The sequence below is a fragment of the Artibeus jamaicensis genome, unplaced genomic scaffold, assembly GCF_021234435.1.
Source record: "Artibeus jamaicensis isolate MK-2021 breed Jamaican fruit bat unplaced genomic scaffold, CSHL_Jam_final contig_554, whole genome shotgun sequence".
Lineage (NCBI taxonomy): Eukaryota > Metazoa > Chordata > Mammalia > Chiroptera > Phyllostomidae > Artibeus > Artibeus jamaicensis.
In genome coordinates, this window is record NW_026521885.1 from 502,459 (window position 1) to 516,619 (window position 14,161).

At 38.9% G+C, this 14,161-nt stretch overlaps 1 protein-coding gene across 13 annotated transcripts in view; it reads left to right on the forward strand.

Moving 5' to 3' along the window:
• The window catches only part of MTM1 (myotubularin 1), a 138,442-nt gene that overhangs the window by 39,357 nt on the left and 84,924 nt on the right, over nt 1-14,161 (forward strand). For 8 of the 13 annotated variants that reach the window (XM_037153379.2, XM_037153380.2, XM_037153382.2 and 5 more), the window contains 2 exons: nt 9,422-9,494; nt 11,209-11,303. In XM_037153379.2, the coding sequence (XP_037009274.1) occupies nt 9,422-9,494; nt 11,209-11,303 (168 nt within the window). The remainder of the gene's footprint in view (nt 1-9,421; nt 9,495-11,208; nt 11,304-14,161) is intronic. The other 5 variants (XM_037153381.2, XM_053670189.1, XM_053670190.1 and 2 more) reach the window with 1 other exon arrangement.

Consider the following 14,161-nt stretch of genomic DNA (forward strand, 5'->3'; position numbering starts at 1 on the left):
TCCAGATGTATAGGAGGCATGAAGATGTAGAGACACGTGGAGAGGCATGGAGGCACACAATGAGCAGTCTCACACCAACGTGTGGTGGATAAAAACCAGGAGGGATACCTGGGGAGTGAAGGATCCCAGCCCCACACCAGATCATCCAGCTCAGGTTCCAGTGCCAGAAAGATAAATCCCCATAACTTCTGGCGGTAAAAACCAGCGGAGGTTGGGGCAGTGGAAGAGACTGGGATTTCCAACAATCTCCTCTTAAAGGGCTCGCAGTGGACTTAGGACTTATGCAGACTTACTCCCTCTGGGCTTTAGCACCAGAGCAAGAGCTGGAATGGCACCATTGGCATACAGGGAGAAATTGAAGTGTCTGGCATCAGGGTGAGTTCTGGGAGACAGCTTTCTTCCAGACAAAACTCCAGAGGCTAGGCAGCAACATTGTCCCCTCTCTGAGCCCTCCTCTACACAGAGCCACAAAGCAGCAACATAGGTGGCCCCACCCCGGTGACCGAGGCTCCATCTCATACAACTTACCCAAATGAAAGATCAGAACAAAACTCCAGAAAAATAACTAAATGAAATAGAGATAAGCAACCTATCAGATGCACAGTTGAAAATACTGGTTATCAGGATGCTCAAGGAACTCATTGGATACCTTATCAGCATTAAAAAGACCAAGCAGAAATGAAGGTTACATGAAGTGAAATAAAGAAATATTTACAGGGGACCACCAGTGGAGTGGATGAAGACAAGAATCAAATCAATGATTTGGAACATAAGGAAGAAAAAGACATTTAACCAGAAAACAAGAAGAAAAAAGAATAATAATTTTAAAAAACCTAGGATGGGCTAAGGAGTCTCCAGGATATCTTTAAACATACCAACATTCTCATCACAGGGGTGTCTGAAGGACAAAAAAAAAAGAACAAGAAAATTGAAAACTTGTTAGAAAAAATAATGAAAGATAACTTCCCTAATTTGGTGAAGGAAATAGACAAATAAGTCCAGGAAGCACAGAGTCCCAAAATAGATGGACCCAAAGAGGACCACACCAAGACACATCATAAACAAAATAGCCAAAGGTTAAAGATAGAGAATCTTAAAAGCAGGAAGAGAAGAGTTACCTACAAGCAAGTACCCATAAGACTGTCAGCTGATTTTTTAAAAAGAAACTTTGCAGGCTACAAGAGACTGGCAAGAAGTATTTAAAGTGATGAAAAGCAAGGACCTACAGCCTACATTACTGTATCCAGGAAAGCTATCATTTAGAGTGGAAGGGCAGATAAAGTGCTTCCCATTTCTATGCTTTTGCTCCTGATCTAGCTGTCCTCTTAATTTGCTTTTGTTTTAGGTGTGGTTGTTGATAACTGTGAGTTTGCTGTCCTTTCACCGTTCATCTTTTTTATCTTCTTTTTCTTAGGTGAGTCCCTTTAACATTTCATATAATAAGGGCTTAGTGATGATGAACTCCTTGAATTTGATCTTATCTGAGAAGCACTTTATCTGTCCTTCCATTCTAAATGAAAGCTTTGCTGGATAGATCAATCTTGGATGTAGGTCTTTGGATTTCATGACTTGGAATACTTCTTTCCAGCCCCTTCTTGCCTATAAGGTCTCTTTTGAGAAATCCGCTGAATAAAATACATTTTTTTAAAAAGTGCTTCCCAGATAAGGTAAAGCCTAAGGAGTTCATTGTCACCAAACCATTACTACATGAAATGTTAAAGGGAACTATATGAGAAAAAGACCAAAATTATGAACATTAATTTCGGGGAGGAAAGATGACAGAGGAGTGAATGGAAGCCACACTAACCTCCTCCCAGGACCAATATGGAATTACAGTTAAATTGCGGAGAAATCACCCAGAACAAACAACTGAACAACAGCAAGAGAGAAGCCTTATAACCTCAGACTCACAGAAGAATCAGCTTCAGCACTAACAGACTGTTAAGCACTGTGTTGGAAACTCAAGAGGGCTGGCTGGGTGCCCACAGGTGGCAGTGCCAAAGGGATAATTAAGAGGCCAATTGGATCCCCCTGAGAAGAGTGGGATCTAAACCTTAAGTTGGGATCTCTAGCTTAGAGCACCAGAGCCCAAAAAGTGCACAGATAAAAACTGCTGGCAAAAAGCGACAGGGTTGCTGTCTGCCAGAGATAAACAGTTGTCTGCCAGAGATAGACAGTTGGAGACTCAAAGAGCTGTTTAAAGGGCCAACACACACATTTTCATTTGTAGCCACTTACCCAGGGCTCTGGCAAAGGCAGGGGCAGAGTGGGCTAGAGATGCCTCAGGAGAGACTGGTGATGGAAGCTTTAGGGAGAGAGCTGAGAGAATATAGATTGGGATCCCAGTGCTGAGTCATCCCTCATATTGCAGCTGCCATTGTTCTCAGTCAGACCACTCCCCTCTGAGTGGTAGGAACTTGAGGGGAAACTGCTGCCCTGACCCCAGGAGATTCTGCCCAGGCTCTGTGGTGCTTAACCCTGACTGCTGAGTGCAGAATGACTAGATTAAAAGTTGAAGGACACAACCACAGACAGTAGATCCCTGGCAGTGGGGGACAGAGTGGACTAGAGACATTCGAGGATAGACTGGGGACAGAGTCTTTAGGGAGAGAACTAAGAGAGTGGCCACCAGGATCCCAGTGCTGAGTAATCACTCCTCTGTAGCAGCTATCCTGCTCAGGCTGACCTCTCTCCTCACAGCACCAGCAGAAGCCCGAGGGGAAACAATAGCCCAAACCCCAGGAAGGATTCTGCCCCACCCTATGGGGTTAAGTCTGATTGCTGAGTGCAGAATGACTACATTCACAACGGAAGGAGAAAGCCACAGACAGCAGATCTCTGGCACTCTTGAAGCAGGCTGTCTAAGGTCAGACAGGCTCATCATTTGTCACCAACAGAGGTGGATCCAGAAAGAAAAACGGTGGTAAATACTAGAGGATACTGAGAGGAAATTTACTCGGATCTTCTGTGTGATCAGCAATGTTTCTTTCCTGCATAGCTTTTTTACATTAATTTCTTGTTCAGCAATTTTGTGCATGTTAAGTCACTGTATTTGATACTATAGTTTCTCTCTCTCCTTTCTTATCATAGTCTTAATCTCTTTACACCCTTATTAATACTGGTTCATTTACTGTTCATAGTGGGATAGTTGGGGGAAATATTTTTGCGTATGTTGGGTTTGTTCCCTGGGCCCCTGTGGTTTTCCTCTGGCAGCATTTTCACAACAGTGTACAAGATATGGTGGGCAGAATGACTCTCAGTCAACCAGCTGGAGGGAAGGACCTACGAAAGAGAAACCCAACAACAATCAAAATCCATATCCATCCAGAGAGCCAGCATAAATGGCATTAAAGTTCCCAAGAGCATCAAGTTCAGGCAATTAAAGAGACTACACCAATGAATCTCACACGTGTCCTACCATAGTTCACACCATAAACTCAGGGAGTCAAAACAGATCAATTTAAGAAGCAGAGGCAAACAAGAAGAGTCTCACAAAAAAATGGGAAGACAAAGAAACAAACACTGAACAAAAGGAGGAATCCTCAGAAAGAATGCTAAATGAAATAGAGATAAGTCAACAATGAGATATTGAGTTCAAAACAATAAAAGGAAAGAAGACTCAGAAAGAATGAAGTGTTACAGTAACTGCAGGACAACATGAAATGTAATATAATCCATAGAATAGGGATACCAGAAGGAGAAGAAGAATGAGGGATAGACAACCTGTTTGAAAAACAGGAAAACTTCCCTAACTTGATGAGGGAAAACATCACACAAATCCAGCAAGCGTAGAAGATCCCAATGAAGATGAACCCAAAGAGGTACACTTCGAGACACATGTTAACTAAGATGGCAAACTTCCAAGACAAAGAATCTTTTTAAAAAATATTTTATTTATTTATTTTTAGAGAGAGGGGAAGGGAAGGAGAAAGAGTGGGAGAGAAACATCAATGTGTGCTTGCCTCTCATGTGTCCCCTACTGGGGACCTGGCCCGCAACCCAGGCATGTGCCCTGACTGGGAACCGAACCGGCAACCCTTTGCTTCACAGGCTTGTGCTCAATTCCACTGAGCTACACCAGCCAGGACCAAGACAGAGAATCCTAAAGGCAGCACGAGAGCCTCGATAAGGCTACCAGCTCACTTCTCGATGGAAATGCTACAAGCCAGAAGGGAATGGCAAGAAATATTCCAAATAATGAAAAGCAAAGTCATGTAACCAGGAATACTCTATCCAGCAAGGTCCTCAATTAAAAAGGAAGGTGAAATAAGGAGTTTCCCAGACAAAAGAAGGTGGAAAGAATATACCTTCACCAAACCAGCACTGCAAGAGACAATAAAGGGGCTGCTTTAAGAAAAGGAAGAAATACAGGGGAACACAGGTATGAAGGGACTAAAATAGCAATGAATAAGTACCTATAAGTAATAACCTTAAACCTGAATGGATTAAATGCTCCAATCAAAAGACATATGGTAGCTGAATGGAGAAGAAAACATGACCCACACATATGCTACCTACAAGAGACTCATCTCAGAACAAAAGACCTTCATAGACTGAAAGTAAAAGGTTGGGGAAAAAATATTCCAAGCAAATGGACAGGAAAGAGAAAGCCAGGGAAGCCATACCTATATCAGGGAAAATAGACTTCAAACCAAAGGCCATAAAAAGAGACACAGAAGGACACTTTGTAGTTAATACTCAGGAGAAGAATCCATCAAGAACACAGAAACATTGTAAACATATATGCCCCCAACATAGGAGCACTCAAATATATAAGGAAAAACTTTGGAGTACTTCTAGAAAGATTCAGAGAGCAACACACTTATTTTAGGGGATTTTAACACTCCATTGTCAAAAATGGATAGATCTTCTAAACAAAATATCAATAATGATATTGCAGCATTGAACAATGCCCTAGATCAAATGGACTTAACTAATATATAGAGAGCCTTTCATCCCAAAGAAGCAAAATACACATTCTTTTCAAATGCACATGGAACAGTTTCAAAGATAGATCACGATCCCATAATAAGACACAAAACAAGCTTGAACAAATTCAAGAAAATTGAGATCATATCAAGCGTGTTCTCGGACTACAAAGTCCTGAAACTAGAAACCACCCTCAAGGGAAAAACTCAAAAACACTCAAGTTTGTGGAGTTTGAATACCATGCTATTAATAAATGCATTAAGAAAGAGATCAGGGAAGAGACAGAAAATTTCTAGAGACAAATGAAAATTAACTCAAAATGGTCAAAAAGTTATGGAACACAACAAAGGTAGTTCTGAGAGGGAAGATAATAGGTATGCAGGCCTACCTAGAAAAGATAGAAGCATTTGAAATAAACATCCTAACCCTACATAAAGAAGAACTGGAGGAACAACCTACAAAGCCGAAAGCATGTAGAAGGAAGGAAATAACCAAGACCAGAGCAGAATTAAATGACATAGAAACTAAAAGCACAATTCTAAGGATCAATAAATCCAGAACCTGGTCCTTTGAAAAGATAAACAAAATTGAGAAGCCTTTAAGCTGACTATCAAGACAAAAAGAGAGAGGACCCAAATAAACTATATCAGAAATGAAAAAAGATAACAACTGATACCACAGAAATACAATGGATTATAAGAAATTACTAAGAACAACTATATGCCAACAAATTTGAAAACCTGGGAGAAATGGACAAATTTCTAGAAAAATATAATCTTCCAAATCTGATTGAAGAAGAAGCAGAAAGCCTGAACAGACTGATAACAGCTAAAGAAATCAAAAAAGTAATAAAAAAAGAAAACTCCCAACATACAAAAGCCCTGGACAGGATGGTTTCACAGGAGAATTCTACAAAGCATTTAAGGAAGAGCTAACCCATATCCTTCTCAAACTATTTCAAAAAATCCAAGAAAAGGGAAGACTCCCAACCTTTTTTGTGAAGCTACCACCAATCTAGTGCCAAATCCAAATAAAGACACAGAAGAGAAAGAAAACTACAGGCCAATATTGCTGATGAACATAGATGCTAAAATCCTCAACTAAATATTGGCAAACACATTCAGCAATACAGTAAAATGATCATATATCGTGACCAAGTGGGGTTCATCCCAGGGACACAAGGATGGTACATTATTTGCAAATCAATAAGCGTAATATATCACATAAACAAAAGGAAAGACAAAAATCACACGATCATAGCAATAGATGTGGGAAAAGCACTTGATAAGGTATAGACAGCACCCATTTATGATAAAAACACTATAAAGTGGGAGTAGAGGGAGCATCCTCAACATGATAAAGGCCATATAGGAGAGACCTACAGCCAACATCATACTCAACAGACAAACACTAAAAGCTTTCCCACTAAGATCAGGAAAAAGACAATGATGTCTGCATTCACCACTTCCATTCAACATAGCATTGGAAGTCCTAGCCACAGCAATTAAACAAGGAAAAGAAATGAAAAGCATCCAAATTGGAAAGGAGGAAGTAAAACTGTCACTGTTTGCAGATGATATGATATGATAGTGTATGTAGAAAACCCTATAGACTCCACCAAGAAAACTACTCAACCTAATAAGCAAATTTGGCAAAACAGCAGGATTCAAAGTCAATGTTCAGGAATTGAAGGCATTTTTGTACACCAACAGTGAAATATCAGAAAGAGAAATCAGGAAAAAAAATTCCATTTGTTATAGCAACGAGAAAAATAAAGTACCTAGGAATAAACCTTACCAAGGAGGTGAAAGACCTATACTCAGAAAACTTCACAACACTGAAGAAAGAAATTAAGCAAGACACATAAGTGGAAGCATGTACCGTGTTCATGGATTAGAACAACTAACATCATCAAAATATCCTTACTACCCAAAGCAATTTGTAGATGCAATGTAATCCCTATTAAAATACCACTAACGTATTTCACAGATACAGAACAAACATTTCAAAAATTTGTATGGAACCATAAACAACCCCAAATTACCACAGCAATTTTAAGAAAGAACAAAGGAGGAGGTATCACAATACTGGATATGAAGCTATATTACAAGGCCACGTAATCAAAACAGTCTCTTACTGGCATAAGAATAGACACATAGTCCAATGGAAAAAAACAGAGAGCCTAGATAAACCCAAGTCTCTATGGTCAATTAATACTCAACAAAGGAGAAGAAGCATAAAATGGAGTAAAAATAGCCTCTTCCACAAACGGTGTTGAGAGATCTGGACAGCTACATGCAAAAAAAATGAAACTTGATTACTAACTTACACGATAAACAAAAATAAATTTAAGGTGGATAAAAGACTTATATATACACATATATGTCATAGCATCACAAAAGTCCTAGAGGAGAACATAGATAAGAAAATCTCAGATATCCCACACAGCAACATTTTCACTGATATATCCCCTAGAGCCAGGGACATAAATAAACAAATGGGACAAATCCTATAAACAAATGAACAAACCTTATAAACAAATAAACAAATTTATCTCATTAAAATAAAAAGCTTCTGCACAGCTGTAAGAAAACAGCATTAAAATGAAAAGAGAACCAACCGTATGGGAAAATATATTTGTAAATGATACCTTGGACAAGTGTTTCGTCTCCAAAGGATTATATCCTAAGAACTCTGAAACACCAATCCAAAAGAACCTATGCAACCCAATGTTCATGGCACCACAATTTACAATAGCAAAGAGTTGGAAGCAACCCAGGTGCCCATCAGTAAATGAATGAACCCCAAAACTATGGTACATTTACACAATGGAATTCTATGCAGCAGGAAGGGAGGGAGGGAGGGAGGGAGGGAGGGAGGGAAGGAAGGAAGGAAGGAAGGAAGGAAGGAAGGAAGGAAGGAAGGAAGGAAGGAAGGAAGGAAGGAAGGAAGGGGCAAAGGACCTGAACATACAGTTCTTCAAGGAGGACATACAGAGGGCCCAGAGACATATCAAAAGATGTTCAGCATCACTAGCCATCAGAGAGATGCAAATTTAACCACAATATGAGAGCACTTCACACTGGTCAGAATGGCCATTATTACGAAATCAGCAAACAACAAATGTTGGAGAGGTTGAAGAGAAAAGGGAACCCTAGTGTACTGTTGGTGGGAATGCAGACTGGTGCAGCCACTGTGGAAAACAGTACAGAATTTCATCAGAAAACCAAAATGGAACTGTCTTTTGACCCAGCAATACCACTATTGGGATTATACCCTAAGAATCCTGAAACACCAATCCAAAAGAACTTATGCACCCCAGTGTTCACAGCAGCACAATTTATGATAGCCAAGTACTGGAAGCAACCTACGTGCCCATCAGAAAATTGTGGTACGTTTACCTAATTGAATGCTTGCTATACAGCAGAAAGGAAGGAGCTCCTACCATTTGCAAAAGCATGGATGGAACTGAAGAGCATTATGCTAAGTGAAATAAGCCAGTCAGTGAGGGACAAATACTATATGATTTCACCTATAAGTGGAACCTAATCAAACAAAGAAGCAAGCAAAATATAACCAGAGACATTGAAAGTAAGAACAGATTGACAGTAACCAGAGGGGATGTGGGATGGATAATGGGAAGGAAAGGGAGAGTGGCTGTCAAAGAAAAAGTAGAAAGGACACATGGACAGGTTAAAGGGAGTAGGATCAAGGGTGGGAGGTGGGAATGGGGTGGGTGGCAGGAGTGGAGGGGGTTGGAAAATGGAGAGAGCTCTAGTTGAAGAACAATAGAAAATTCCGAAGGTTAAAATGGCAGTAAATTCAAAACTATGAACAACTGTCCTTGAACAATAATAAAATAAAATAAAAATTTAAAAAGCCAAAATTATGAACAATTGAATCTAAAAATCCAACTAAGCAAACAAGCAGAACAGAAACAGAATCATAGATATGGAGATCATTTGGAGGTTTATCAGCTGGGAGGGGGAAGGAGGAGAATGGGGGGAAGGTGCAGGTATTAAGAAGTACAAATATGTAGTTGTAATAGAAATGGGGTGATGTTAAGAGCAGTATAGGAAATGGAGAAACCAAGAAACTTGTATCCATGACCCATGTGTATGAGCTAAGAGGGCATTATTGGAGAGAATGGTGGCACCAGGTGGAGGGGAACAAAGGGGGAAAATGTAACAACTGTAATGGCATAATCAATAAAGTATATTTAAAACCCCCAGGACATGATACGTAATATGCATTTAATAAAGTTTACTTTTTATAAAAGAAATGTGTTGGTATTATTTGCAGACTAACAATTATCAGAGCTAATCAATTTTGAGGGTAAGCTATATTTTTCAGTTTGACCTTACCTTGCCGATGTTCTATAATGGTAAATATTTCTCATTTGAAAAGTATATTTCTGGTCTGTTATATTCCAAGTTGCTTAAAATGTGGGCAAATGTAATGGCATTACTTCTGACACCACTCTCATTTCCAGACTTCCAGGGATGCAGTCAATCGAGATCTCAGTGAGGCTGTTCCCCGACTTCCAGGAGAAACTCACATTACTGGTAAGGATCCTATGAAGTTAGGATTTGCATAAATTGATGGGAAGCCCAGCAGGGTCAAGTGGCTTCTATTCCTCATGATTGTAGAAGTCAAATTTAGACAAATAGTCTAGCTTTGTTTAAAAGTGTTAATATGGAGCAAACTCTGTGCATTACTTTCTTGATCAAAGAGTTCTTTCAAGAGCTTCATGCTCTCCAGCATAATTTTATGTTTTTCTGTGTACCAAAGACAGAATTCTTTTAGAAAAAATGTGGACTATCTCTTGAAAGTTACTTATTGTAGTGATAAGGTCTCATGGTTTGAGGTTATAAGAACAAAATGATATTAAGGTTTTCTAGTCTATGATGTATGCTTTAAGTCTCAGTATTATCTTTGAAATATAGACCTTAATGGTTATATGTTTGACTTGTCAGATAACTGATGTTAGTAGTATTTATGTAACAATTTGATTGCTGACTTACTTTTTTATTATACATTTACATTAAGAGGTAAGTATCTACTTTGGAAGGATCAGATTATTCTACTTTAAGAATAAAGAAGCATCTAACAGGTTCTAAGCTAAGAGCCAGTAGTGTGGGCTTTCACATTTTACTAAGGGTTGATGCCCTCTCAGATTCCCATATAATTGGTGGTGGTACAGTTACCATTGTTTCAGAAAACGTTTTGGTTTATTGACTAAGATTTTGGTTGTTTAGCTTAAATGGATAAGGCATGGTGCTGATTAGATTAAGGTCATAGATATGGTGCCTTTGTGAATTAGTTAGCTATGAACGAGAAGAAACTATTTCATATCCACAGATTTGCAAGCATGATTCTAGTCTTAAAACCATTTCAGTTTCTGGATAAGAGAAAAGAGGATAGGTTACTTTTGGTGATCTTCATATATGAAATTTTGGTACTCTATATCAGTGCCAGAACCTTAACTGGCATGTAGTAACTCAATTAGCATGAGGTAGCCTTACTGGGTATTTTCCATTTAGCACTTGAGGAGAAAGGGATTTCAAACTTGTTTTAAAAAATTAAAAGTCATTAACACATTCAAGGACATCCATAGAAGAAAAAGGAAGGATCTTTACTTTTTTATAATAACTTAACTTTCCTAGTTTAGTTTCTCCTTATGTTTGATTCTACCAAAGATGTACTAGTCTCTTGGCCATCTGTTATATATTATTTAAATATCTGAAATCAAGCTAAACTCTCATCTGGACTATTAAAAGAGAAAAAAGTAGACTATAGAAGTATCTCTACTCCTGGTATTCATTTATTAAAAGCATCACAATTTTTGTGTGATTAGAGGTTGGTAAATCTCAAATCCTATCTGGTGGTTAGTCCATGACACTGTGGGAATTGCACTTCTCTGGTTTAAATAGCTCAGTAGTTACCTTTATGACCTGCTGTAGGTAGCAACAGCAAAACCCTCATTCACTTCTGCTCTCCAGCTGTTAGCACCTTGTCACAAGTAGTGACAACATTGTGGGCAAGCTCAGGGAACACCACTAGTGACTGGAGGTGACATGTGGCCCCACTAGTTCTCAGGAGCCCCACTGGACCTAGCATGGTAATGTAGAAACATTGCCAGTGCTTACTTTCAATCTTTTGAGTGATTTTTTTATCGTAGTTATTCCTAGCCAAAGCATTGATATTAAATTAGTACCATTTGTTGTGTATCTTGGTATATATTTCCATTATTTTAGGGTACTTTTTTTATCTTAATAGACAAAGAAGTTATTTACATATGTCCTTTCAATGGCCCCATTAAGGGAAGAGTTTACATCACAAATTATCGTCTTTATTTAAGAAGTTTGGAAATGGTAAGTAGAATTTAAGACCATAAAGATGACCCTAACTGCTAAAGATAATGCTAAACTGTTTCTCTTCTACCTTGCAAGATTGTGGATCAGATTAACATGGGGGATATATTCGCTTCTCAATTCTTAATTTTTGGCTTATGCAAAGCTTATTTAATACTAACACCTGTATGTATAGGAATAGAGTATATCAAAAAATAAGAAGTTTTGTCTCTCATAATAGTGGGGAGGGGTTGGTAATTGTACCCGTCTGCTAGTTCAATTCCCATTCAGGGCACCTGCCTGGGTTGTGGGCCAGGTCCCCAGTAGAGGGCACATGAGAGGCAACCACACATTGATGTTTCTCTCCCTCTCTTTCTCCCTCCCTTCCCCTTTGTGTAAAAAACAAATACTATGTGCCTTAGATGTATTGTATCAGAACTTTCAGTCCTGTGGTCCAGGCACAGGTGTAATTTTTAAACATTGCAGAGTAGGATGCTGATGTGAACCCCTAGTTCAGGCCCACTGCTCTAGAACTTTCCAAGTGTTCAATTACAAAACAGGAGGTAGCAGTTTAGAACTAAGCTGACTACGGTGTGGCTTAGTGTCTCTACCTTTTCATCCTCCAACCATGAAATGCTTGCCACAGCATTTCAAAGAATGTTCCATTGGTGAAACAATGAGATGGAGACAATGTTCTCCAGAAGGGAAAGAAGGAGTGAGTAACTGCTGTGGCTGTCATGAAAGGACCTATGGTAGATATGGTGGGTTGTCATTGCCCAGGCTGGCCTGAAGGGGCAGCTTTATTTTGAGGAGATGGACCAAGGGGTAGTAAATAAGTCCAGGGTATACGGAAGGGAGCTCAACAGTAACTTACATACAGGAGATGCTGAGACTGTTGGGGATATCTCACTTTTGTTTTATTGCTTTTACCCTGCAGTTTCTTCAAGACAGTTCTAATCTAGATTAGGTTGCCTCTTGATTTTTTTTTTAATGTTCAATATTGTGTTCAAAGTCTGAAGAATGCTGATTATTACTCTTGTTGCCTTAGTTGTAGGAGTCCACTTCTTTAGTGCTCATAGACCCACAGGGTCCTGAGATTGGGTATTTCATTTATATGACTCTATTCCAGCTTCTAAATAAGTTTGGAGCTGAACGAATGTTCCTCGTCTTCCAAAATGCAGAACGAGTCTGGAAATTAACAGAGCAAAGAGCTGGATGTCAGCCCTTGGGAACAATTGGCAGCAATTGTAGAATTAATCATTTCACCTAGAAAAGAAAGCAAACATTGGGAGTGTTATTCTCATTGTCTTAGTTGAATCAAGGCATATGACAGACCCTGACAAAGAAATATGGACCAAAATGTGGTGGTGCACTTAGATGGAGTTATAGACTGTGAATTAAAGGTTTGATCACAACCAGGAAAGGTGGTTGTTCACATCTTGTAGTGCAGGCCCTTTGTCTCCACTGTTTTTAATGCAGTGCAAATGAGCACATAAAAGCATGTGTGTCCAATACGTGAAAAACACCAAACTAGTCATTGTTCTAGATGACAGAATCGGAGTTGAAAACAGTTTTAATTGGCTAGGATTTTGAAGTAAAACTAATAATAGGAAGTTTAGGATAAATGACATTTACAGTTGTATCAGTAAAGGATGGAAGGGGTTGTCCTAATTGGGGTCTAAGCTTATTTGATCCAGTAATAGGACATGATTGATTACAAAATTAATAGACCTGTAGGCTGAATTAAGAAAAGTATAACAGCCAAACAAAATGAGATGGCAGTCTTTTCTGAAGTGTCATGTTCAAATCCAGATGCCACATTTTAAGAAGGAAACTGACAAACTAGAGAGAGTTGAGACAAAGGGAACCAGGCTAGTGGAGGGCCTGCAGTATGAGCAATGATTGAAATAAATGTTGGTCTTTCCTGTGAAGAAAAGAAGACAAAGGGAGATGTAACAGAGGTACCTTGGAATATTTGAAGTGCCTTCTGTAGAGCAGGGATTAGACTCATACTGTATAGCTCCTAAGGGTCGAATTGGGACATACTGAGATATTTTTGTGCTAATGTAGTGGAAAATCATCAAAAATTTAGAATTAATACAACTGTAATGATGTCTTCATTTCTGAGACTTTAAGCTTGTTGACCAGTCACACATACACCTGTTCCATTTAATGCTGTCATTGATGATAAACTGAGGAAATTATTTAACCCATGGTGCTGTGACATGATTGTGTATATTTTGTGGTCTCATTGATGTAAAACAAACCAAAACTACCTGTAGAAAGAGTCCAGAAGGAAATACCTCAAACATTTTAGTACTTGGGGTATTTGGACAGTGGATGGAATTAGGCATGCTTTGTATTTTTTCTTCCACTTGGAAGGAGCATGTAATTCTTTTGTAATTGGGAAAACACTTAGCAAGCTTTATTTTGTTTCCTTATGGCACCCTAGAAGGTGGGTATTAGTGCTAAATGGGTGAAGAAAATGCCCATTTGACACTGACTTCTAACTTTTTTCTTCTTCCACTAAGCTTTACATAAACATTTTGACTGATTGACCACAGCACTTAGTCCAAGTGTAAAAGCAAGCTGCTAATGGCAGAAAACAGATAAAGAAAGCCATTTAAGTGGTTATGTAGAAGCCTAAAAGCATAGTCACCATAGTATTTCCTACTTAAAGTCCTAAATAAGAGCATCAGTTGTAGATTCTGAAGCAAAATGTGAATTTTTTATGTGTATTTGACAAAGCATTATCATTTCATTGGCATTTTGAAGTGGACACCAGTTTGTTTCAGATATGTAAAGTGTGAGGTCTGACTCGGAGTCAGCTATCCGAACACAGTGGTTGTTTCCTTAGATTGTTACATTAGCCTTCTACC